General features: G+C 48.7%; 1 protein-coding gene across 1 annotated transcript in view; it reads left to right on the top strand.

The window, feature by feature from the left end:
- Window positions 1-17,637, top strand: part of MDM1 (Mdm1 nuclear protein) — a 32,377-nt gene extending 14,740 nt beyond the window's left edge. The window contains exons 8-15 of the mRNA XM_054178673.1: window positions 2,852-2,890; window positions 3,268-3,443; window positions 4,060-4,335; window positions 6,099-6,247; window positions 7,131-7,261; window positions 8,995-9,244; window positions 10,255-10,323; window positions 17,227-17,637. Coding sequence (XP_054034648.1) covers window positions 2,852-2,890; window positions 3,268-3,443; window positions 4,060-4,335; window positions 6,099-6,247; window positions 7,131-7,261; window positions 8,995-9,244; window positions 10,255-10,323; window positions 17,227-17,333 — 1,197 coding nt within the window. The 3' untranslated portion in view covers window positions 17,334-17,637. The remainder of the gene's footprint in view (window positions 1-2,851; window positions 2,891-3,267; window positions 3,444-4,059; window positions 4,336-6,098; window positions 6,248-7,130; window positions 7,262-8,994; window positions 9,245-10,254; window positions 10,324-17,226) is intronic.
- Window positions 17,638-27,053: the final 9,416 nt, after the last annotated feature.

Genomic DNA, 27,053 nt, shown 5'->3' with positions numbered 1-27,053 from the left:
ATAAAGGCTTTACAAATATTGCCAGAGGAGGTGTCAGCACTACTTTGCTGCTCTTTGTCAAACTGCTTGCTTCCTGTGAATCATTTTTCTTAGTGAGCCAGAATTTGCACAACAACAATATCACAGAGTTATTTTTGACCAATTAAACACAGAAGTTTTGCTGTTGCTTTTTTCTTCCTGCACTTTAATTGGGCTTGGGTGAAGGGACTGAAGGACACAAGGCAATGTGAGTGTTGAAATAGTTTAGCCATAAAAATGACAGTGTGAACTCTGCAGTGCAATGTCTAAAGACAGGGCTTCTCCTTTGGTTTTTTTTCTCCTCCCTAAGACTAAACTACTTTTAGCCTAGAATGAATCTGTACTGTGACCTGTGCTGTTTAATAATCACTGCCACAGACAGTGGAGTTGAGCTGAGTGGTGTTGTGGATACACCAGAGGGACAGGATGGCATCCAGAGGGACCTGGACACACTGGAGAGGTGATGCCCAGGTGAACCTCATGAAGTTTAGCAAGGGCAGGTGCAGGGTTCTGAACCTGGGCTGGAACAGTCCTCACTGTCAGTACAGACTGGGGGAGGAGGGGACAGAAAGCAGCCCTGAGGAAAAGGACTTGGGGATGATGGTGGATAAGAAGCTGGACATGAGCAGGCAGTGTGAGCTTGCAGCACAGAAGGCAAATCACATCCTGGGCTGCATCAAAAGATGTGTGGGCAGCAGATCCAGAGAGGTGGTTCTGCCACTTTGCTCTGCTCTGGCGAGACCTCAGCTGGAGTACTGCATCCAGCTCTGGAGCCCTCAATATAGGAAGGACAAAGACCTGATGGAGCAGATCCAGATGGGCCACAAAAATGATCAAGGGGTTGGAGCAGCTCTGCTACAAAGACAGGCTGAGGGAGCTGAGAGTGTTCAGCCTGGAGAAGAGGAGGCTCTGGGGAGACCTAATAGCAGCCTGCCAGTACCTGAAGGGGGCTACAAGAAGGATGGAGAGAGACTGTTTGCAAAGGCCTGCAGGGACAGGACCAGGGGCAATGGCTTCAGGCTAGAGCAGAGCAGATTGAGATCGGATGTTAGGAAGAGGTTCTTTAGCATGAGGGTGGTAGAACACTGGAACAGGTTCCCCAGGGAGGTAGTTGGAGCCCCATCCCTGGAGATATTCAAGGTGAGTCTCGACAGGGCTCTGGGCAGCCTGATCCAGCAGAGGTTGTCCCTGCTGACTGCAGAGAGGTCAGACTGGATGACCTTTGGAGGTTCCTCTGGCCCAGACTATTCTGTGATTCTATGATGCAGTGATCCTATGATGCTATGAATGATTTTGATATTATGTCCTCTGGACAGTGCCATCAAGAAGTGTCATGTCACCAGCAGCTCCTGGCTGAGATAAGAGGAATGCAGCTGGAGACAGTTGCAGTGTTTGCAGCGTTCAAACAGTATTACACCTGCACATAGATCCTAGTGACTTGACATAAGCATGCACTGGGGGGTGTGTGGTGTATTTCTGTGTGTTAAGTCTTAGAAATCTAAATTACCTCCTCAAGGCTAGCTATGGCACCTCTCCACCATTTAGTTTTGGTTATGGTGCTCCACCTCCTCCACCTGACCAGTTTGCCCCCCCCGGAGTACCTCCTCCACCTGCCGCTCCAGGGGCAACGCCACTAGCTTTCCGCCCACCACCACCACCATCTCAGGCAACTCAGGACATGAGCAAACCCCCAGCTGCTCAGCCAGAATTCCCTTATAGTCAGTTTGGGTATGGACAAGACTTGAGTAGTTTTGGACAAGGTTTCTCTGATCCCAGCCAGCAACCCCTCCTGCCCTCGGTGCAGCCATCCAGCAGCCCCCTGGCCGGAGGCAGTGGGTTTGGACGAGGACAGAACCATAACATGCAAGGATTTCACCCCTACAGGCACTAGCCTGGGGCTGGCAATCAGGGAATTCTGTCCACAGGGATGTCTGGCACCAGCCCAACCCAGGAATCCCAGACTTCTGAACTTGTGACAATCACATATTTGATGGAAGAAAAACAACCAACCAAGCAACCAACCAGCCAACCCCTAACAACCTTTTGTTGTTTTGTTTGGGTTTTTTTCCCCCCTCCTATTTTTTTGGCTTTCCTTTTGGGTTGGTTTTTTTTTTGGGGGGGGGAGTGTTGATTTGGGGTGGGGGTTCTGGGCCCCTCAGTTTAAGAAGGACATTGAGACACTTGAAGGTGTCCAGAGAAGGGCAATGAGGCTGGGGAGGGGTCTGGAGCACAGCCCTGTGAGGAGAGGCTGAGGGAGCTGGGGTTGCTTAGCCTGGAGAAGAGGAGGCTCAGGGGTGACCTCATTGCCCTCTGCAACTACCTGAAGGGAGGTTGTAGCCAGGTGGGGGTTGGTCTCTTCTCCCAGGTAACCAGCACCAGAACAAGAGGACACAGTCTCAAGCTGTGGCAGGGGAGGGTTAAGGTTTAGTCTGGAGGTGAGGAGAAAGTTCTTCACCAAGAGAGTCATTCGTCATTGGAATGTGCTGCCCAGGGAGGTGGTGGAGTCACCGTCCCTGGAGGTGTTCAAGAGGGGATTGGACGTGGCACTTGGTGCCATGGTCTAGTCATGAGGTCTGTGGAGACAGGTTGGACTCGATGATCTTTGAGGTCTCTTCCAACCTTAGTGATACTGTGATAAAAAGTGGGGCAGTGCTAGTGCTGATGCATTGGTTTCACAGCTTTTTGCTGGATCTCAGGGAGGCAGCATAGAGCCACGCTGACAGGTGTTTAGTACTGATTTCTTACTCAGACTGAAACACAGTTACAAGAGTGATGATGATGATTTGGGAGCAAAATAAGGCATTTAAGAATAATTCTGTATTCCTCTCCTTAGGCATCTCAAAACAGCCTAAATTCCATGTGGTATATGGAGGTTGGTTGCATCTCAGTTCCTCTTTCAATGTTTGGAGCACTGTGTCTGATGAAAAGAGCTAGCATCCAGCACTAAACTCATTCATGGCTGCTGCATAACTTCTTGTGCTCACTGAATGAGTAATTGACAGCTTTTTGCTGTAGCTTCATGGCTCAACCATGCTTACTAAATGCACACTTGAGTTATGTTTTGCTTGCCTTTCGTTGCATTTCCTGCGGCATGCAATGTTTGTGCTGTGGGTGGCCCTGTGCATTATGAGTAACTTGGCTTTCTCCTTTAGCTGCCACTAGCTACTGCAAATATGCTATAATATTATAGACTACTAGTGAACTTTAAGCAGCCATGGAGCTTAGGAAACCTCCTTTGTTGATGTGCAGGTGAAAGAGCTTCGAGAAAGAGCAAAGGCTTACAGGCAGCGAGTAGAGGGAACTCACTTCTCCCGGTACCACCTCAATCAGATCCTGTCTGACAACAACAGTCTTTGGGATGTGTCTTCAAATTCCAGTTCAGAAGAAGGCATCAGCAACAACATCAGAGCACTAGATCTTGCTGGGTAAGGTCATCACTCCTGCCTGGGATTCTGTAGCTTTGGAACAGAATAAAATGCTGAATATCAGAGGAAATTCAGTCTAGAGAAGAGGCTCTGAGGAGACCTAATTATGGCCTTGTAGTATCTGAAGGGGGCTACAAGAAAGCTGGGGAGGGACTTTTGAGGGTGTCAGGGAGTGATAGGACTGAGGGGGATGGAACGAAAAATAGAAGTGGGTAGATTCAGATTGGATGTTAGGAAGAAGTTCTTCCCCATGAGGATGGTGAGAGACTGTCACAGGTTGCCCAGGAAGGTGGTGGAAGCCTCATCCCTGGAGGTTTTGAAGGCCAGGCTGGATGGGGCTGTGAGCAACCTGCTGTAGTGTGAGGTGTCCCTGCTCCAACTCCAGGGGGTTGGAGCCAGATGCTCCTTGAGGTCCCTTCCATCCCTAACAATTCTCTGATTCTAAATGTAACCATTCATCATATCAACTGTGCCACTTTTTAATACCAGAGCTGTGCTGGTAGCAAGAGGCTGAACTGGATGGCTGTGTTGTCCATAGGCACGTCTGTCTTGTGCAGATCGATGGTTTGAAACGCTGCTTCAGTGGGATGAAACACTGCTTGCTTTTGTTACCTAGAGTTTCTGATAAGGAGACTGCACCAAGCCCCAGAATGCTGCAGCAGCCTGACTCCAGAGAACAGCCACACCAGGACAGCACTGAGAGGAAAGAGCTACCAGATGCCTCAACTGTTCCAGTCAAAAGGCGTTTAGCTTGGGGTGAACCAGAAGGCACCGAAGAAAGGGAGAATCCAAAGGCAACAGAAGAGGAAGGAACCCAAGATGAGCAGGCTGCAGTTGTGGCTCAGCAGTTAGAAGGAAATAAGAAGGATGCCAATGAAGATAAGAAAGAAGGGTAAAGCTAAATGTGTGGGGTTTTTTGTGGGGGGTGTGTGTATATATTTATGTGCTTTTTTTACTCAAAGGAAGCCAATGAAGACAAGAAAATGGAAGGGTAAAACTAAATGGTTTTTTGGGGGGGGAATAGCATAGCATAGCATAGCATAGCATAGCATAGCATAGCATAGCATAGCATAGCATAGCATAGCATAGCATAGCATAGCATAGAATAGAATAGAATTAACCAGGTTGGAAAAGACCTCAGAGATCATCAAGTCCAGCCTATCGCCCAACACCATCTCAGCAACTAAACCATGGCACCAAGTGCCTCATCCAGTCTCCTCTTAAACACCTCCAGGGATGGTGACTCCACCACCTCCCTGGGCAGCACATTCCAATGGCCAACCTCTCTCTCTGGGAAGAATTTCTTCCTCTCATCCAGCTGAAACCTCCCGTGGCACAGCTTGAGACTGTGTCCTCTTGTTCTGGTGCTGGTTGCCTGGGAGAAGAGACCAACCCCCACCTGGCTACAACCTCCCTTCAGGGAGTTGGAGAGAGCCATAAGGTCTCCCCTGAGCCTCCTCTTCACTGGGCTAAGCAAACCCAGGTTCCTTGCATAGTGTGGCTATGCCACCAGCTCCTTTCAAAATGCATCTGGAGGAAGAAGGCAGAAGTGGTAGTGCTGATTTGCCTAAGGGCAAGAGTGGTTACATGAGTGTGGGGGATGTTTGGTTTCAGTTCCACCACACTGACAGAGAAGAGTCAAACCCACATACCCACCTCTAAGGTGGCAACCAGGTTTGACTCTTTTCTAGGTGAGTACTCTTCCCAGCCCTCCTGTTGAGTCTCTGCTACTGGAAAGCAATACATTCAATGTTTATTGGGGCAGAGGGAATCTGATTTTTGCAGCTTGAGACTGTTTGTGTTTTATCCATTTACATAAAGAAATCAGAAGCTGAGGCTCAACATCTGGAATCCAGGACTCCTTATTGCAAGCAGATGTTTCAGCTGTAGGCTGTTGGTGTTTTATAGCCCTAACTTTCCGGCCTTAGGTTTCATTGTAGGAGTGTGTGCTCTTGTGGCCAAGAAGGCCAGTGCTGTTCTGGGGTGGATTAGAAGGGCTGTGGTTAGTAGGTCCAGAGAGGTTCTCCTCCCCCTCTACTCTGCCCTGGTGAGGCTGCATCTGGAATATTGTGTCCAGTTCTGGGCCCTCAGTTCAAGAAGGACCTCAGGGAAGTGCTTGAAAGAATCCAGCACAGAGCCACAAAGATGATGAAGGGAGTGGAACATCTTCCTCATGAGGAGAGCCTGAGGGAGCTGAGGGCTCTGTAGCTTGGAGAGGAGGAGCCTGAGAGGTGACCTCAGTCATGTTGGCTAAAGATGTGCAGGGTGAGTGCCCAGAGGCTGGAGCCAGGCTCTGCTGGGGGATGCCCAATGCCAGCACAAGGGGCAGTGGTGGAAGCTGAGGCAGAGGAAGTTCCATGGAAACAGGAGGAAAATGTTTTCCCTGTGAGGGCAACAGAGTCCTGGAAGAGGCTGCCCAGCGGGGCTGTGGAGTCTCCCTCTCTGGAGAGACTCAAAACCTGCCTGGATGTGTTCCTGTGTGACCTGCTCTAGGTGCTCCTGCTCTGGCAGCGGGGCTTGGACTGGCTGAGCTTTCGAGGTCCTTTCCAACCCCTAACCTTCTGTGACTCTGTGATATTAGAAACAAAACGCTACAGTGCACAACTCCTTTAATCATTTTTCTCTCTCTTCTTGGTTAATTATTTCTTTTTTCAGTGAGAGTGCCTTGGTGCTGAACTCCTCTGCAGCTGTGTCAAATTCTTCCTCTGCATCCTCGAGGGCGGGCGGCCGGCTTCCTACTCCGAAGCTGAGAGCTCTGGGGGGAGCTCGGAGGACTCATCACGATCTCACTACCCCAGCTGTTGGTAAAAAGACTTTCAAATGCAAAGCAGTAGTTCAGGAGCTAAAGGAAGATAAAAAATAAAACAAAAAAGACCCATCCCTGGAGGTGTTCAAGAGGGGATTGGATGTGGCACCTGGTGCCATGGTTTAGTAGTCATGAGGTGTTGGGTGACAGGTTGGACTTGATGATCCTTGAGGTCTTTTCCAACCTTCTTGATTCTATAGAATAGAAGAAACCAGGTTGGAAGAGACCCTCAAGATCATCGTGTCCAACCTATCATCCAACACCACCTAATCAACTAACCCATGGCACCAAGCACCCCATCAAGTCTCCTCCTGAACACCTCCAATGATGGTGACTCCACCACCTCCTCAGGCAGCCCATTCCAATGGCCAGTCACTCTCTCTGTGTAAAACTTCCTCCTAACCTCCAGCCTAAACCTCCCCTGGTGCAGCCTGAGACTGTGTCCTCTTGTTCTGGTGCTGGTTGCCTGGGAGAAGAGACCAACCTCAGCCTGTCTACAACCTCCCTTCAGGTAGTTGTAGAGAGCCATAAGGTCTCCCCTGAGCCTTCTCTTCTCCAGGCTAAGCAACCCCAGCTCCCTCAGCCTCTCCTCACAGGGCTGTGTTCCAAACCCCTCACCAACTTTGTTGCCCTTCTCTGGACATGTTCCAGCAAGTCAACCTCCTTCCTAAACTGAGAGGCCCAGAACTGGACACAGGACTCAAGATGCAGCCTAACCAGTGCAGTGTACAGGGCCAGAATGACTTCCTTGCTCCTGCTGGCCACACTGTTCCTGATGCAGGCCAGGATGCCATTGGCCCTCTATGTCTATGATTCTAAATGAATCTATTAGATTACTTAAAGTAATAACAATGCATTTTCCATCTTCTCCACTATAACAGGAGGTGCAGTTTTAGTGTCTCCTCCTAAACTGAGGTCGTCATCTTCACAGAGGAGAACAAGAGGTTTAGGAGCACACCCTTCTGCTGCTATGAAAGGGGCTAGAGAGGCTTCAAAAAGAAGGCCCTTCCAGGTGAGCCAGAAAAGGACTTGCCATTGTGCTTTTTAAGAATGTGCTTTTAAGTCATTGTGAATAAATTACTTAATAATTGGGGTTTTTGTTGAGAGTTGTCATTTCCTATTCTAAAACTCTCAGCATCTGTGATTCAAAATGCCTGATGGCTGAAGAAAATATTTTTCTTAGGGTGTATGAAGCAAAAATATTGGAGGGAGATTCAGTGAACTCTGTTTTGGCTTTCTCTGCTAAATGCACAGGATCTGTTGTGAAAAAACCAAACAAACAAAAAACCAAACCCCAAACAAACAACTCTGCCATCAGGAGCTGTTGGTCCTGGGCTGCATCGAGAGAAGCAGAGCCAGCAGGGCCAGGGAGGGGATTCTCCCCCTCTGCTCTGCTCTGGTGAGACCCCTCCTGGAGTACTGCCTCCAGTTCTGGAGCCTCTGTTAGAGGAAGGATCTGGAGGTGCTGGAAGGTGTCCAGAGAAGGGCCATGAGGATGAGCAGAGGGCTGGAGCTGCTCTGCTATGAGGACAGACTGAGGGAGTTGGGGTTGTTCAATGTGGAGAAGAGAAGGCTTCTGGGAGACCTAATTGTGGCCTTCTGAAGGGGGCTACAAGAAAGCTGGGGAGGGACTTTTGAGGGTGTCAGGGAGTGATAGGACTGGGGGGGGATGGAGCAAAACTAGAAATGGGGAGATTCAGATTGGATGTCAGGAAGAAGTTCTTCCCCATGAGGGTGGTGAGAGACTGGCAGAGGTTGCCCAGGGAGGTGGTGGAAGCCTCATCCCTGGAGGTTTTGAAGGCCAGGCTGGATGTGGCTCTGGCTACCTGCTGTAGTGTGAGGTGTCCCTGCCCATGGCAGGGGGGTTGGAGCTAGATGCTCCTTGAGGTCCCTTCCAACCCTAACAATTCTATGATTCTATGATTATGATTCTATGATTTACCCATTAGCATTACTGTAGCTTGCCACTGGCATAGGACACAGCTTCAGATTCCTTGATTTGAAAGAAATTCAAGGAGAGGTTGGGTGCCTATGTACTAGATAGGTAAACATACCTTAATAGTTTGATTCTCCCTTTCCTTTGCTTTGTGGTTCTACTTTGCAGCCTGTGTAACTCCTAAAAGAAATCTAGAAATATTTAGGAGCAGTTTAACTGTCTTCCTCTCAGAATCAGGGGCTTCTATCAAGTGGTCTTAGGCACAGAGGCAGCTGGCATTTCTCTGCATGCATCATCTGCAGTGAGTTCTGTAACAGAAGCAGACACAATTGCATTAGAAGCTGATCACAGAGTCATAAAACAGTTGGGACTGGGAGGGACCTTAAAGATCATCCAGTTCCAACGCCCCAGCCATGGGCAGGAACATCTTCCACTAGACCAGCTTGCTGAAAGCCCCATCCAGACTACATCCAGGGAGGGAGCATCCACAACATCTCTGGTAACCTGTTCCAGTGCCTCACAGTTAAGGTAGTTTAAAATCTAACACTTTTTTTTTTGCTTGGAAGAAAAGAAGCTTTTGGGTTGACCTGGCTAGATGACTTCCAGACCATGTTAAACACTTGCAATCAGGAATGCATTTTCTTTAAGCTTAATACTTAAAGAAGTATTTCACAAGCTTGAAATACTTCTTCCAGTACCCTCCTGAGCATTGTAACCACATAAAGCCAACATCTGCTGCTTATGTGTGGATCTGTAGATGAGATGCTGGTGTGGGGTTCTTACTGATTTTACTTTCTCCTGTGTTTTAGGGTGTGGAAGCTGTTTCACTCCTTACTTCTCCACCTGCTGGGCTTGGAACTTTGGATCCTCTGCCACTTAGGCAGGAGCAGTGGCCTCCTAACAGTGTGTCTAACCAGCAAGTTCCTATTGCTTCAGCCCATCAAGAGCATTCCTCTACACCTCCTGTGCTGAAGTCAGCCAAAAACTGTGCTATGCCTTTCTGGAAGCCATCTCCTCGAATTCAAGGGACTCTCAAGGATCCAGAATTCCAGCACAATGGTGGGGTTTGTGTATTAACTGGTTGTGTTTAGAGTGCTGCAGGATGGAAGTGGCTGCTCTGCAGCATCCAGGCCAAGAGAGTGCTGAGTTGGCTGCCTTACAAGCTCTACAAAGAGCATGTTGTTTGTAAACAAAAGCTTTTCCATTATATCTTTAGTCTTGATGAGGAAATGTGCACATCTCAGAGGTACAGAATACAGAATTAACCAGGTTGGAAAAGACCTTTGAGATCATCCAGTCCAACCTATCACCCAACACCATCTCATCAACTAAACCATGGCACCAAGTGCCTCATCCAGGCTCTTTTTAAACACTTCCAGGGACGGTGACTCCACCACCTCCCTGGGCAGCACATTCCAATGGCCAGTCTCTCTGTCTGGGAAGAATTTCTTCCTCACCTCCAGCCTAAATCTCCCCTGGCACAGCTTGAGACTGTGTCCTCTTGTTCTGCTGCTGGTTGCCTGGGAGAAGAGACCCAGTATCACAGTATCACAGTATAACTAAGGTTGGAAGAGACCCCAAGGACCATCAAGTCCAACCTGTCTCGATAGACCTCACGACTAGACCATGGCACCAAGTGCCACGTCCAATCTCCTCTTGAACACCTCCAGGCACTTTGATCTGGCTGTTCCTTGATCTGGATGCTCCTTGAGGTCCCTTCCAACCCTAACAATTCTATGATTCTGTGAAGTGGGTGTCAGGTTAAGTGGGATAGTGAAATACAGATTAGTTTCCTTGGGACCCAAGGTTGAAATTGATGCTGAGTTCTAGCCCTGCACCTTGCCTGCAGTTTACTGACTGTCATCTACCAAAGATAGGTGCACTGAGGAGAACACAGTGGAGTAAGTTTATTTTACCTCAGGGTGGAGTAAAAGCATCTCTTGGTGTGTTTGCTCTTTGTAAAACTTAGTGTTCTGGAAATAACATTTTAGGAGTACTCTAAATTGGAAGAGTTTCCTTTGGTCTCTTTTGAAATGACTCAAAAATATGCCTTTGACTTTTTGTCTTAGGGAATCTTGGCAATCCCAAACCAAGGACTTTCCAGTTACCCCTTCAGGAAAGGAACCATAATGATGAAGGTATTTCATGTCTCAAAATATTGTTGTGTATCCTCTGTGTGTGTGTGTGTGTATAACCTGGATTCATTTTAGCTTGTGCACTAATGTGAAAGGTCTCTGCATGCAGTAAGTCAGACTGTCTCATGTGTTTGCATGAGTAACTACCACATTGTTCCACTAGAATGATTTAAAAACTATGGTTATGGGGAGGTGAACCCAAACCAACCTCATGAGGCTCAACAAGACCAAGGGCAAGGTTCTGCAGCTGGGTTGGGGCAATCCCCAGCATAGATGTAGGCTGGGCAGGGACTGGATTGAGAGCAGCCCTGAAGAAAAGGACTCAGGGGTGCTGGGGGAGGAGAAGCTCAACAGGAGCCAGCAGTGAGCACTTGCAGCCCAGAAAGCCAACCAGAACCTGGGCTGCAGCAAGAGAAGTGTGGCCAGCAGGGCCAGGGAGGGGATTCTCCCCCTCTACTCTGGTCTGGTGAGACCCCACCTGGAACACTCTGTCCAGTTTTGGACCCTCTGTTATAGGAAGGATTTGGAGGTGCTGGAAGGTGTCCATGGAAGGGCCATGAGGATGAGCAGAGGGCTGGAGCTGCTCTGCTATGAGGACAGACTGAGGGAGCTGGGGCTGCTCAGTTTAGAGAAGAGAAAGCTCCAAGGAGACCCTCTATGTGGCCTTGCAGTATCTGAAAGGGGCTACAAGAAAGCTGGGGAGGGACTTTTTGGGGTGTTGGGTAGTGATAAGACTGGAGAGAATGGATCCAAGCTGGAGAAGGGGAGATTTAGATTAGATGTGAGGAAGAAGTTGTTCCCCATGAGGGTGGTGAGAGATTGGCACAGGTTGCCCAGGGAGGTGGTGGAAGCCTCATCCCTGGAGGTTTTTGCAGCCAGCCTGGATGTGGCTGTGAGCTGCTTAATCTAGTGGAGGATGCCCCTGCTGACTACAAGGAGGGGGTGAACTAGGTGATCCTTGAGGTCTCTTCCAACCCTGATGATTCTGTGATTCTAATAATCTGAAGCATGAATCTGGAGGTGCATTTTAAGACAAAGCCATTTAAATGCAGCTGAACATTAAGTAGACCATTGTGGTTCAAGCTTGCTGAGTTCCATACTTAAAATCATTTCCTCCCCACAAGTTTTTTTTAAGCCTTTCTGTCTATAGCAACAGATGTAAACTGCAGAACCATCCCAGCTCAGGCTTTGCAGCTGCAGGAGCTTTGGATGCAACTTTACAAGTACCAAGCATCTTAAGAGAGAAGATTTTCTTTGTGACACTTCAGCAACAGATGTGCAGCATGGAATGGTCCTGCTCATTGTTGTTAACACCTGCTCCTCTGCTCAGTGCCTTAGGGCTACTTAATGGCATCCTCTTACTCTGATTGCTTTTGTTGGGGGTTTAAGAACCATAGAGTTCCTTAAGGTACTCCAGAAAGGGCAGATCACCCAGGAAGTGGACATCACAGGATATAAGGGGTAGGAAGGGACCTTCAAAGATTATTGAGTCCAACCCCCCTGCCAGAGCAGGACCAGAGAATCCAGCACAGGTCACACAGGAACACATCCAGACAGGGCTGGAAAATCTCCAGAGAAGGAGACTCCACAACCTCTCTGGGCAGCCTGCTCCAGGGCTCTGGGACCCTTACAGTGAAGAAGTTCCTCCTGATGTTGAGGTGGAACCTCCTGTGCTGTAGTTTCCATCCATTGCCCCTTGTCCTACCACAGGGCACAAGTGAGCAGAGGCTGTCCCTGTCCCTTCCTTCCTGACCCCCAGCCCTCAGATATTTATAGACATTGATCACATCCGCTCTAAGTTGTCTCCTCTCCAGACTAAACAGCCTCAGGTCACTCAGCCTCTCCTCTTAGGGCAGTGGTCCAGGCCCTTCAGCACCCTGGTATCCCCCTGTTACACACAGTATTCCAGGTGTGGTCTCAGCAGGGCAGAGTAGAGGGGGAGGAGAACCTCCCTTGGTCTGCTGGACACACTCCTCTGAATGCAGCCCAGGATACCTCCAGAAGGTGTACTCTTTTGTTATTTCATTCCCATCAGCCTGCATCTCCCTTCCCTATATAAGCTGGATGCTTAGTCAGTTTCAGAATAGAGTACAGTAGAATAGAATAGAGTAGAATAGAATAGGGGTAGGAAGAGCCCTTTGAAGTCGTTGGGTCCAACCTGTCATCTAACACCATCTTACCAACTAACCCATGGCACCAAGCACCCATCCAGTCTCTTCCTAAACACCTCCAGTGATGGTGACTCCACCACCTCTCTGGGCAGCACATTCCAATGGCCAATCTCTCTTGCTGGGAAGAACTTCTTCCTAACATCCAGCCTTTTTCCTTCCCTTTTCCCTCTCTCTCTCTCTCTCTTCTCCCAACTGAACTTTATCTCTTGTTTGCAATTTCAGGGGAGGCTTTCAGCCTTGGGCAGCCTGATAGTAGGCTGAACATCAGCCAGCAGTGTGCCCAGGTGGCTAAGAAGGCCAATGGCATCCTGGCCTGGATCAGGAATAATGAGGCTAGCAGGAGCAAGGAAGTCATTCTGCCCTGTGCTCAGCACTGCTTAGGCCACACCTTGAGTCCTGTGTGCAGTTCTGGGCTCCTCAGTTTTAGGAAAGATGTTGAGATGCTGGAAGGTGTCCAGAGAAGGGCAACAAAGCTGGGGAGGGGTCTGGAGCACAGCCCTGGGAGGAGAGGCTGAGGGAGCTGGGGTTGCTTAGCCTGGAGAAGAGGAGGCTCAGGGGTGACCTTCTTGCTGTGTACAACTACCTGAAGGGTACAAAGAAGGATGGAGAAAGACTATTTGCAAAGGCCTGCAAGGGCAAGACAAGGAGCAATGGCTTCAAACTATAGAAGAACAGATTTAGATTGGATATCAGGAAGAAGTTCTTTACTCTGAAGGTGGTGAACACTGGAACAGGTTGCCCAGGGAGGTGGTTGTGGCCCCTTCCCTGGAGGTATTCAAGGTGAGGCTGGACATGGCCCTGTGCAACCTCATCGATGTGGGGATGTCCCTGCTGACTGCAGAGGGGATTGGACTGGATGACCTTTGGAGGTCCCTTCTGGCCTGGACGATTCTGTGACTCTCTGGTTCTGTGACTCTCTGGTTCTGTGACTCTCTGGTTCTGTGACTCTCTGGTTCTGTGACTCTCTGGTTCTGTGACTCTCTGGTTCTGTGTTTCTGATTCTCTGAACAGTATCTCCATTTAAGCTTCCATTTTCTCCAATGCTGTGTGGAGAGTTTCCTTTTTCTCCCCTGGGGAGGGGTAAAATAGTTTCTCTCCCCTCCCTGAAACTACAACAGCTGTTTGGGGCTTTTTTTTTCTCTGTTTAGTGCAAAGTTAATGCTGGGGAGCAGCCAGTGCACCACTGCATCTTCTTGGCCCTTCTCTGGGCACACACAAACTCACTCAGTAGTGTGAATCAGCCAAAGGCACTGCAGCCTCATCAGCTTGAGCTGCTGTGTGCTGTTTCTTAGCACAGTGATGAGACTGAGCTTGATGTGGTGCTCTGCTAGCTGCAATCCTCTGGCTTTGGCTCAGATTAGACTATGGGCAGAGCAAGCATCTCTCTGATTGCAGTTTATTTATAAACACACCACAGAGAAACCTAAAGCCTTTTGCTGTGCCCCTTAGGCTTCTTGGCTTCTTGGTTTTGACAGGGGTTCAGGCCAATTCTCTGTTTTACTCACTGCAGTTGGCTGAAAACTCTGTGGGTTATGCAGATGGCTCAGCCAAGCATCTGCAAAGTCCTATAGCACTCTGCACCTCCCTGCACACAGATTCAATACTCTTAACTGCTGTTCCCTTTTGTTTGTTGTTTGTCTTCCTCACAGGGAGTTCATGTGCCCATTTTTTTCATGCACATGCAAACCTGGGAGGTATTCCAACTGCATGTGTGCTGAAGTGCAGTTAGCAGCTCTCTCACACATGGCAGTGGAGTTGTTAGGCACAGTGTGTGGGCCTCTTACACTGACCACTGTATTTCAGGCTCTTTACTATGAGGGTGGTGGAACACTGCATGATTAGAAACAGCCTCAGGGCTGGACTCTGGGCTGGAGTAGGCATGTGGAAGAGTGAGCCTCTGTGTCATCCTCTCAGGTCATTTAAATTACAATGAAATTCTACCTCCTTAAAGATCTGTATGAATGGACCACAGGTAACATAGGCTCCAGGGAGACCCAATAGCAGCATTCCAGTACCTGAAGGGGGCTACAAGAAGGATGCAGAGAGACTGCAGTGACAGGATGAAGCAATGGCTTCAAACTAGAGAAGGGCAGATTTAGATTGGATGTTAGGAACAGCTTCTTTACTGTGAGATGGTGGAACACTGGAACAGGTTGCCCAGGGAGGTGGTTGAGGCCCTCCCCCTGGAGATAATCAAGGTGAAGCTCAACAGGGCTCTGGGCAACCTGCTCCAGTTGAGGATGTCCCTGCTGACTGCAGGGGGGGTTGGACTGGATGAGATTTGGAAGTCTCTTCCAACCCAGACCACTCTGTGATTCTGTGTTTCTACACTTTAGATATGCTGGAGAAACTTAATTGAAGCAGTGGCAAAGTAAAGTGTTAGGACTGAGCTGAGGAAGTTTTGTTTGTTTGCTGGGAGGAGGGTTACAAAGTTGTAGTTAGAAATTGTAATGTCACAGAGAGAGTGATTGCCCACTGGAATGTGCTGCTCAGGGAGGTGGTGGAGTCACCATCCCTGGAGGTGTTTAGGAAGAGACTGGATGGGGTGCTTGGTGCCATGGGTTAGTTGATGAGATGGTGCTGGGTGATAGGTTGGACTGGATCATCTCAAAGGTCTTTTCCAACCTATTCTATTCTATTCTATTCTATTCTATTCTATTCTATTCTATTCTATTCTATTCTATTCTATTCTATTCTATTCTATTCTATTCTATTCTATTCTTATTCCTATTCTATTCTTATTCCTATTCTATTCTTATTCCTATTCCTATTCTATTCTGTTCTATTCTATTCTGTTCTGTTCTATTCTATTCTATTCTATTCTATTCTAATGTCCTTAAATCTATTATAGGAGAAGAGTGTAATTAAGGCCATTTTTTCCTCCTGCCAGAGTTGCAGTAAGATTTTAATAGTGATGTTAGATAAGTACAGTGTGCTTTATATCAGAGAAGCAGCATCCAGGGTGCTTCATTTTATTGAGTCCTGCTGGGTGTGAAGTGGGCCCTGGATTCAGAAAGAGGACCTTTCAAAAGTCCATTTTAAAAGCATGCTTCTTCTTGTCTTTGTGTTAAACTTCCTGGGGTTTCTCAGAAGACATTTTTCCTTTGGACAACTTGTGGCACACCAGAGCAGTTTGGCTCAGAAAAGCTCTTTCAGGGTTCTGATATTTGTCATGTTTTATATCAGAAGAGAAGGCTCCAAGGAGACTTTCTTGTGGCCTTCCAGTATCTGAAGGGGGCTACAAGAAAGCTGGGGAGGGACTTTTGAGGGTGTCAGGGAGGGATAGGACTGGGGGGGATGGAACAAAACTAGAAATGGGTAGATTCAGGTTGGATGTTAGGCAGAATTTGTTCCCCATGAGGGTGGTGAAAGCCTGGCACAGGTTGCCCAGGGAGGTGGTGGAAGCCTCATCCCTGGAGGTTTTGAAGGCCAGGCTGGTTGTGGCTGTGGGCAACCTGCTGTAGTGTGAGGTGTCCCTGCCCATGGCAGGGGAGTTGGACCTGGATGATCCTTGAGGTCCCTTCCAACCCTATCAATTTTATGATTCTGTGATTCTGAGGTTGTTTGCTTTGCTTGAAGTGATGGGTTTCATCCACGAGCATGATAGTATGAGAGTCTGGTCTATACAGACTTCAATGGCACAGGAACAATTTCTGAGGTCTTGTGAGACAGGACTGTAGATGCAAAGATCACAGAATTTTAGGGGCCAGAAGGGACCTTGAAAGATCATCCAGTCCAACCCCCCTGCCAGAGCAAGATGACTTGGAGCGTTGAACAATTCCCAGGGGACAGGAGGGATCTCATTCCAGAGTTTGTCAAGAGTTGGACATGTAGCTCTCTTAAACTTACCAAGCACCCTAGTAGCTGTCCAGTGAGATTCCTCTCCTGCATATCACAGAAACATTCAGGTTGGAAAATACCCTCAGGATTCCCAAGTTCAACCCAGAACCCTACTCTGCAAGGCTCACCCCTAAACCACAGCCCCAAGCACCACAGCCAAACCACCTGCAAACACAGCCAGGCTTGGGGACTCCACCACCTCCCTGGGCAGCACATTCCAATCCCTCACCACTCTTGCCCTGAGAAAAGGTTTCTGAATCACAGAGAATCACAGAATCAAGCAGGTTGGAAGAGACCTCCATGATCATCAAGTCCAACTGATCACCCAACCCTAACTAATCAACTAAACCATCTTGCTAAGTGCCTCATCCAGGCTTTTCTTAAACACCTCCAGGGACATTGCTGTCCAGTCTGAATCTCCCCAGTGGCATCTTGAGACCATTCCCTCTTGTTCTATCACTAACTACCTGTGAGAAGAGACCAGCACCAACCTCTCTCCAACCTCCTTTCAGGTAGCTGTAGAGAGCCAGGAGGTCTCACAGTATCACTAAGGTTGGAAGAGACCTCGAGGATCATCGAGTCCAACCTGGACTCCCCTCAGCCTCCTCTGTTTGACACTAACCATCCCCAGCTCCTTCAGTTGCTCTCCATCAGATTTCTTCTCCAGGCCCTTCCCCAGCTTCCTTGCCCTGCTCTGTGCTGGCTCCAGCAGCAGTTGCTGGTGCACAGTGCAAACAGAGTGCGTCGTGGTACTATGTCAGCATCCGTTGCGAAAGAGGGCACAAAAATATTTGCACTTTCATAGTCTGCCATAAATGTCAGCTGTGGTTTAATGTGTCTGTTTAATCTTCTGGCTGTTTAACTTCTTCTCTTGTTGCTTTCCCCCCCTCCCCAGAGGACAGGTTGTCGCAGATTTCTGCTCGCTCAGCAGCCTCCAGCTCGCTTGCGTCTCAGATACTGGAACGAGCTCAGAAGAGGAAGGATTTCTGGGGCAAGACATAATTTCTGCCACCCAGCTGGATGACAGCTGTTCTGTGACATGATTGGGGGTTTGTAGTGTGCATTTAAAAGCTTGTGGTTGTAGGTATCATAGAATCATCAGGGTGGGAAGGGACCTCAAGGATCATCTAGTTCCAACCACCCCCTGCCATGGGCAGGGACACCTCACACTAGATCAGGTGCAGCATCCTTTCATTTCTCATTGATCAGGCCAAACTTTTAGGACTTGCCATCCCAATCTAAAATGCCAGTGTTTCAAGCAGTGTTTATATCCTTTATATCATAGAATGATAGTATTGTTAGGGTTGGAGGAGACCTCAAGGATCAGCTACTTCCAACCCCCCTGCTATGGGCAGGGACACCTCACACTAGATCAGGTGCAGCATCCTTTCACTTCTCACTGATCAGGCCAAACTTTTAGGACTTCCCATGCCAATCTAAAATGTCAGTGTTTCAAGCAGTGTTTATATCACTCCACAATCCCTGGGCAGCCTGTTCCAGTGCTCTGGGACCCCTACAGTCAAGTTCTTCTTCATGTTGAGGTGGAACTTCCTGTGCTGGAGTTTCCATCCTTGTCCTGTCCCAGGGCACAAGTGAGCAGAGGCTGTCCCTGTCCCTTCCTTTCTGACCCCCAGCCCTCAGATATTTATAGACATTGATTAGATTCCCTCTTGCTCTTCTCCTCTCCAGACTTCTCTGGAGCCTTTCCAGCCCTGTCTGGATGTGTTCCTGTGGGACCTGTGCTGGATTCTATGGTCCTGCTCTGGCAGGGGGTTTGGACTCGAAGATCTCCAGAGGTCCTTTCCCACACCTAACATCCTGTGTGATCCTCTGTGTGTGTGTGTGAGAGTTGTGTCTTAATTTATTATGTCACAGCATTGCTGTGGGGTTTTATGTTGAGGGTTTTTTTGGGGTTGTTTTGATTTGTTTTTACAGTGACACCTCTTGAAGCTGAGATGATTTACTTCTTTTTTTATGCAACCAGTGTGTTGCTTTTCAAGATACTCTGTTGTGGTCATGCCCCTGAATACTGTCCTAGCTCAGCAGCACCAAACACCTCAGTTGCTTGATTTTTAACCAGCCCTCCTAAAGGCAGCTGTGGTGTATTTGTTTATGTTACTGTATGAATTGTCAGTGCAACACAGTGCTGTAACAAAACCACATTTACTACTTACTGCTTTTAACTTGCTACCAAAAAACATTCACCTTACTTCTTTAGATAGCTAGCATGCAAAATGCAGGGGTTTGAGAAAAAAGCAAAGCAAAGCAAAGCAAAGAAAAAAGAAAGAAAAGAAAAAAGAAAAGAAAAAAGAAAAGAAAAGAAAAAGAAAAAAGAGAAGAAAAGAAAAAAGAAGAAAAGAAAAGAGGAAAGAGAAAAAAGAGAAAAGAAAAGAATTAACCAGGTTGGAAAAGACCTTTGAGATCATCCAGTCCAACCTATCACCCAACACCATCTCAGCAACTAAACCATGGCACTGAGTGCCTCAGCCAGGCTCTTTCTAAACACCTGCAGTGATGGTGACTCCACCACCTCCCTGGGCAGCTCATTCTAATGGCCAATCTCTGTCTGGGAAGAATTTCACATCCAGCCTAAACCTCACAGCTTGAGACTGTGTTCTCTTGTTCTGTCACAGGTTGCCTGGGAGAAGAGCCCAACCCCCACCTGGCTGCAACCTCCCTTCAGGTAGTTGTAGACAGCAACAAGGTCTCCCCTGAGTCTCTTCTTCTCCAGGCTAAGCAACCCCAGCCCCCTCAGCCTCTCCTCACAGGGCTGTGCTCCAAACCCCTCCCCAGCTTTGTTGCCCTTCTCTGGTGGTAGGGTTTGTTCCCTGTCCACAGCTTTTTAACCAAGATGACTATTAGAGTTCCATGTGTACAGTACTGCAGCCCATCAGTGTGTCCTGATAGGAACATTTGGCCTTCTGGGGGCAATATCCTTCTTCTGCAATTAATTTCCACTTCTCTAGACAGTGCAACCTCAGCCACCTTAAACAGTGGCCTTGCCCCAGCCCCACTTCAAACTCAGGTATTTAGGAGTAGTTAATCTCTCAAACTCAGAAGGATGTTTTTTCTTGAGTTGGATGTTTTTTATTACCTCTTTTCTGAGTTGCCTGAGAGTGACAAAATGTTAGTGATTTATGCTGACAGCCTGTTTTGCCTTTATAAGGAATGCAAACAGTTTAACATGAAGGAAAGGAAGTAGGTGGCTGGCAGGCAGTTGGGTTCTTCTTGTAGGGCTTTAGGTTTTACTGCTCTGTAATTTGGCCATTTTATACAAGAGGAATGTGAGTTTTGTACACACTTTGATTTTTGTACACAATTATGCACAGATATTGCTGAAAATAAAACATGTTGTTTGGTTTGTTTCTCCTGGAGTTGTGCCAGATCAGTTTGGTAGTGCCTGCTGTGTTGGCACTTCTCTGCTTAGTCCTGTTTCACCTCTTCAGCTGGAGGGGTATCTGTGGATGTTTGAAAGACAACATGTCACCTCAGAACTGATCACACAGAAGCACAGAATGTTAGGGGTTGGAGCCCAACCCCCCCTGCCAGAGCAGGGGCACCTAGAGCAGATCACACAGGAACACATCCAGGCAGGCTTGAGTATCTCCAGAGAGGGAGACTCCACAACCCCCCTGGGCAGCCTCTTCCAGGGCTCTGTCACCCTCACAGGGAAAACATTTCCCTCCTGTTTCCATGGCACTTCCTCTGCCTCAGCTTCCACCATTGCCCCTTGTGCTGGCATTGGGCATCACCCAGCAGAGCCTGGCTCCAGCCTCTGGGCATTCACCCTGCACATCAACATGAGTGAGGTCACCTCTCAGTCTCCTCCTCTTCAAGCTACACAGCCCTCAGCTCCCTCAGGCTCTCCTCCTAAGGAAGATGTTCCACTCCCTTCATCATTTTCATGGCTCTGCACTGGCCTCTTTCAAGCAGTTCCCTGAGGTCCTGCTTGAACTAAGTGGCCCAGACCTGGACACAATATTGCAGATGTGGCCTCAGCAGGGCAGAGTAGAGGGGAAGGAGAACCTCTCTGGACCTACTGACCACAGCCCTGCTAATCCACCCCAGAATGGCCTTGGCCTTCTTGGCCACAAGAGCACATTGCTGGCTCACGGTCAACCTCCCATCCACCAGGACCCCCAGGTCCTTTCTCCCTTCACTGCTCTCCAACAGTCCCCAACCTATAGTGCTCCATGGGGTTGTTCTTTCCCAGATGCAAGACTCATGGTGCAATACTGTTAGCAAACCTGACACATAGGTTATTGTGTCTTGTGACTTGGAGATCTCAAAATCAGACCTGCACAAAAAGTCTGACACAACTGTCAGCAATGCCAGGTAAACCTTGGGAATAGGTTGTTGTTCTGAACATTCAGACCAACCTCCAAATACATTTCCTGATGTTTTTTTCCAGCTAGTTGAGCTTGGAAAAATTAAGGTTCAAAAGAGCAGCTTTGATTAACAATTACAAGTGCATGCTGTACAGTGAATGTGTATTGCTTTCTGTCAAGGAGATCTTAGAAGCCTTGAAGTGGAGAGAGCATGGAGCTGCCAACAGGAGATGTATGTTATGAATAAACAGCCTTGGGAGCTGTTGACTTAAGATTTACAAAACTCATTAGTCATGGAACCAGTCTTGAGTTCACAGGATCACAGAATGTTAGAGGTTGGAAAGGACCTCCAGAGGTCATCCAGTCCAAGCCCCCTGCCAAAGCAGCATCACCCAGGGTGGGCCACACAGGAATGCATCCAGGTAGGTATGGAAAGGCTCCAGAGAAGGAGACTCCACAACCTCTCTGGGCAGCCTGCTCCAGGGCTCTGCCACCCTCACTGCAAAGAAGTTTCTCCTCATGGTGAGCTGAAACCTTCCATGTTCAAGTTTGTCTCCATTGCTCCTTGGCTTACTCCTGTACACCAGCCAAAAGAGCTTGGCCCCCTCCACTTGACACCCACCCCTCAGATATTGATAGACATTGATCAGATCCCTCTCAGCCTTCTCCAGACTCAACAGCCTCAGGGCCCTCAGTCTCTCTTCACAGGGGAGGTGCTGAAGTTCCCTAACTGTCCTCATGGCTCTCCCATGGACTCTCCCCAGCAGGTCTCTGTCTTTCTTGAACTGGGGAGCCCAGAACTGGACACAGGATTGCAGGTGTGGTCTCAGCAGGGCAAAGTAGAGGGGGAGAAGAACCTCCCTAGCCCTGCTGGCCACACTTTTCTTGCTGCACCCCAGGATCCCATTACTTTTCAGAGGATAATTTCTTTTCAGAGTCTCAATTTCCAGTGTCTTCCATGATGCATCAGCCTTAACCTACTTAAAATGCTGAAGCTACCCCTGACACCCTTGACTGAATAGGAAGATTTATCTGGGGCTTTTCAGCTCTGTGGGGAAGTCTGGGAGAACACTTGGGGTTGTGGATAATCCTATCCAATTAAAAACTGCTCAAATGTGTTGGTTTTGCTGTAATAATTTACTGCTACTTTCAAATTTTAATTGCTGAGGTGAGCTCTGAAACTGTGAAGCTATAAATGCTGTTAGCCTTACAACTGTACACAGCCAAGTGTAGCCCCTATTGCAAGAAGGATCTGGAGGTACTGGAAGGTGCCCAGAGAAGGGCCATGAGAATGAGCAGAGGGCTGGAGCTGCTCTGCTAGGAGGACAGACTGAGGGAGTTGGGGTTGTGCAGGCTGGAGAAGAGGAGGCTCCAAGGAGACCTAATTGTGGCCTTCCAGTATCTGAAGGGGGCTACAAGAAAACTGGGGAGGGACTTTTGAGGGTGTCAGGGAGTGATAGGACTAAAGGGAATAGAGCAAAACTAGAAATGGGTAGATTGATATTGGATGTCAGGAAGAAGTTCTTCCCCATGAGGGTGGTGAGAGGCTGGCACAGGTTGCCCAGGGAGGTGGTGGAAGCCTCATCCCTGGAGGTGTTTGAGGCCAGGCTGGATGTGGATGCGAGCAACCTGCTGTAGTGTGAGGTGTCCCTGCCCATGGCAGGGGGTTGGAACTGGCTGCTCCTTGAGGTCCCTTCCAACCCTGACAATTCTGTGCTTCTATGAAGGTGTATTAATTGTTTTAAGGCCAGGCTGGCTGTGGGCAACCTGCTCATGTCAGGGGGGCTGGAACTAGATGCTCCTTGAAAATTCTGAACCCTGAAAATTCTGTGATGAGCTAGATTGGTTTTAAGGATGGGGTAGACATATTCTTGGGCCATCCAGTGTGGATTTATATCCCAAGGCTACCCACTGCTTTTGTAGTGCTGCTCAGGTCGCTATGAGCATGTTGTTGTACAGGGGTTGTTTTCAGCCTTTTATACCATGAATGGAGCCACGTGTCTTCTGTACTGCTCATATGGATTCCTGTGTAGTAGCAACCTCCTGGAGAGAGATTTGCCTTCACCAATGCCTTGCAGGTTCCCCCTGGAGCTAAGGCCCACAGCTGGAACCCAGTGTAGCAGAAAGATGAAAGGAAGTGAAGTTACTTACCAGCCACCAGCTTGCTCAACAAAATTCTGGTCCAGGTTGCAAGATGGTTTCCTTATCTAATTCTTTGCTGTCATCGCTTTCTGGCAGACAGCAGCAGGGGAGAAAGGAATTTCCAAAGTGCTGTCTGTAATGCTGAGCAAGGCTGCAGTGCTTGAAGGTGGGGCAGGGAGCACAGCTTCCTAGAACAGTTTAGTCTGTGCTTCTTTGCGTGATGTCCTAGTGCCTCATTACATCTGCCTGGTCCTGCAAGGCTGAGTTGGCACCTCGTGCTCTGCTGTCAGAGCAGCTCTTAATGCCTGGCCAAACCTGTCAGCAAAGAGCCCCCCTCGCTGTCTGAGGCAAGTGGAAGTTTTGCTCTGCTCCGGGTGACCAATTTTTAACGCAGCCTAAAGCTCACTCGTTCCATTACCCAGAGGCAGGCAGGTACCTGCTGAGGACAGCCAGCCATGCAGTGATCGTGATGTGAAGTGACCTCAATTAATGTCCTGATTCCAGCAGTTATTCAAACCTTTGCAGACAGGAGCTGTAGGAAAAGAGGGGCGGAGGGACAGACTGTGGTTAACGCTTTGGTGTGCAGGCAGTTCCTTGCCTGTGCTCTGCGTCACAATGGCAGTGGGAAAGTGTTACTCACCTAGCAGTGGTCATACTGAAAGCAAGCAAGCAAAAGCTGGAGGGAAAACAGTGGATGGTAGCTAATCAGAAAACTCCTCTGAGTTTAATATTTTCACAGAATCAGCTAGTTTGGAAGAGACCTCCAAGATCACCAAGTCCAACCCTAACTAATCAACCAGACCATGGCACCAAGTGCCTCATCCAGGCTTGTCTTAAACAACTCCAGGGACCTCGACCCCAACTCCTCTCTGGGCAGCCCATCCCAATAGCCAATCTCTCTCTCTGGGAAGAACTTCTTTCTAAGATTAAGCCTAAACTTGCCCCTGCACAGCTTGAGACTGTGTCCTCTTGTTCTGGTGCTGGACACCTTTGGAAGACAGACATCTGGAGTTTCATGCTAAAAATGTGGATGAGCTTCCTAAGCGTTCTGAGATTTGCTGCAGTTCATCTGTGTCACAGGTGAGCTGACCTGGAGAGGGACTGTTTGCCAAGGCCTGCACTGACAAGACAAGGGGCAATGGCTTTAAGCTGGAGAAGAGCAGATTGAGATTGGATGTTAGGAACAGGTTCTTTATTGTGAGGACAGTGGAATACTGGAGCAGGTTGTCCAGGGAGGTGTTGGAGGGCCCTTCCCTGAAGATACTCAAGGTGAGGCTGGACAGGGCTCTGGGCAACCTGATCTAGTTGAGGATGTCCCTGCTGACTGCTGGATGTGGGTTGGACTGGATGGGCTTTGGAGGTCCCTTCCAATCCAGACCATTCTATGGTTCTATGATTCTGTGATTCTATGGTTCTATGATTCTATGGTTCTGTGATTCTATGGTTCTATGAATCTATGATTCTGTGGTTCTCTGATTCTGTGGTTCTCTGATTCTGTGATTCCATTTCACAGGCTGTGTTCTAGAGAAGCTCCTGGAGTGGCTGGGCCTTGCCTGTCAGATTTGAACTTCTCCTGCAGACTGTGCTGCGCATGGGAAGGGTTCTGGGAGACTCTGAGGGACATCGCTTGGTGGTCCTGCAGCATCTTGTCAGGGTGGAGGAGGGTTAGGGAGAGTGGCAGTCCTTTGGGAAGGCAAGCAAGGCCTGCTGACAGACTTTACAGCTTACACACCTCTCTTTGGATCAGTCCATTCCACTCATGGGGCTGGAATCAAGATGCAGGAGGGAAAAGCACTCATGGCTGCTCTTGGCAGAGGGAGCTTGGTGGTAGAGTCATGGCAGCAAATCCTCCTCAGTGCAGACAGCTCTTCAGTGGAGGATGAAAGGACAACTTGTTTCTGTTTGAAGGGGGAACTTCAGCCTAGTCCCTGACTGCCAAGGCTGAAAGTTAAATTGCTAAAAGAAAAATAATGATAAGGCCTATAGAATTCATTGGCTTGCTGATGGGAATACAGAGTAGAGGCAGAAACAGTCCTCTCTCTTTTCTTCTGCTGTTGCTTCTGCTTGCAACCTCTCTCTCTTCTGTGGCCTTGCCAGGGTATCTCTGTTTTGACTACTGAGTGAGGTAATGGGAAGGAGGGAGGGAGTGGGGGAGGAGGTGAAAGGGTCCCCAGATCTGTCCAGGGGGGGTCTGAGGAGTTTCTGTGTTGTTTATAAATTGTAAATAGATCTCTATTGTACATATATATACTTGCCCTATACTTAGCACTGGTTAGAGTGCACCTTGAGTCCTGTGTCCAGTTCTGGGCTCCTCAGTTTAAGAAGGACATTGAGATACTTGAATGTGTCCAGAGAAGGGCAACAGAGCTGGGGAGGGGTCTGGAGCACAGCCCTGTGAGGAGAGGCTGAGGGAGCTGGGGTTGCTTAGCCTGCAGAAGAGGAGGCTCAGGGGAGATCTTCTTGCTGTCTACAACTCCCTGAAGGGAGATTGTAGCCAGGTGGGGGTTGGGCTCTTCTCCCAGGCAACCAGCACCAGAACAAGAGGACACAGTCTCAAGCTGTGCCAGGGGAGGTTTAGGCTGGAGGTGAGGAGAAAGCTCTTCCCAGCAAGAGAGATTGGCCATTGGGATGTGCTGCCCAGGGAGGTGGTGGAGTCAGCATCCCTGGAGGTGTTCAAAAAAGGCTTGGATGTGGCACTTGGAGCCATGGTAATTTTAACCCAGCAGACAACTGAAGCTTTTCATCCTGTACTTTCTTCAAAGGTCTTGATAAAACCTCCTGGTAATCAAGCATCAGCTTTGTGACTGTGACTGATTGACATTTATGCCCTCTTACCTTTCCTGAGGGAACTGAGGCAGTGACCTGTGCAGGTTTGGAGTGGTCCTCAGAGCTTTTGCTTTTGAACTGTTTGCATGTTAAACACACAGATTGTCTGTCTGTGTACATAGTAAAAAAGATGGTGGTTTGTTTTCCCTTTGTTCAGGGTGGGCCTGTTTAATGCTGGCATGTGCTGGGGTGTCTCCCAAGTCCCTACTTTGGTACTTTGGAGTGAGTGTCAAGTGGAGGGGGCCAAGCTCTTTTGGGTGGTGCACAGGAGTAAGCCAAGGAACAATGGAGACAAACTTGACCAGAGAAGGTTTCAGCTCAACATGAGGAGAAACTTCTTTGGTGTGAGGGTGACAGAGCCTGGAGCAGGCTGCCCAGAGAGGTTGTGGAGTCTCCTTCTCTGGAGCCTTTCCAACCCCACCTGGATATATTCCTGTGTGGACTCCCCTGGGTGCTCCTGCTCTGGCAAGGGAATTGGAGTGGATGAATCTCTGGATATCCCTTCCAGCCTCTAATGTACTGTGATACTGTGATACTTCATGACTTGAAGTCAAGTAGGAATGGCTGACAGGATCCTGTACTTCTGGATTTCTCCTTTCCTAGGTCCCTGTCTGGTCTCTTTTGGTGTGACACATGCACAGGCATAGAATCACAGAACATTAGAGGTTGGAAGGGACCTCCAGAGACCCTAACCCTAATCTATCCTCCCTGCCAAAAGCAGGATCACTCAGGGTAGTCCACACAGGAATGCATCCAGGTGGGGCTTGAAAGTCTCCAGAGAAGGAGACTCCACAGCCTCTCTGGGCAGCCTGCTCCAGGGCTCTGGCACCCTCACTGCAAAGAAGTTTCTCCTCATGTTGAGCTGAAACCTTCTCTGTTCAAGTTTGTATCTGCAGATACACCATGATCTGGAGAGCCAGGTGCCCATCTCTCACTGGGAGGTCTCTTGTGGGGCTGGGGGAAACTGTTGGCTCTTGGTGCCCTCCAGGTGATGTGAGTCTGTGAGTCATAGAAACATGGAATCATGGAATCATAAAATCATGGAATCATAGAATCATGGAATCATAGAATCATGGAATCATAGAATGCTCCAGGCTGGAAGGAACCTCCAAAGCTCATCCAGTCCAACCTCCCTGCAGTCAGCAGGGACATCCCCAGCTAGCCCAGGTTGGGCTGAGTTCCCAGACCAGACCTCTCGTGAGGAAGGTGCTCTTTGTGGCTGCAGTGGGAAGCTGGCTCCTGCCTGTTGACGTTGTTTGACTTACATGACATGGCTAAAAACAGACAGCCCAGGAAAACAGCATCCTGATAGCCAGACCATGGCTATTTTGTTTGGTCTCCTTTTGGTGCCATAAAGCTCCCCTTGTGACAGTAGTCCTGCTCCAACAGGAAGCTCAGTGACTCGAAGGCTCTCCTGGGAAATGGG

Source organism: Dryobates pubescens, chromosome Z, assembly GCF_014839835.1.
Source record: "Dryobates pubescens isolate bDryPub1 chromosome Z, bDryPub1.pri, whole genome shotgun sequence".
NCBI classification, from domain to species: domain Eukaryota; kingdom Metazoa; phylum Chordata; class Aves; order Piciformes; family Picidae; genus Dryobates; species Dryobates pubescens.
This window is presented reverse-complemented; position numbering and strand designations above follow the sequence as displayed.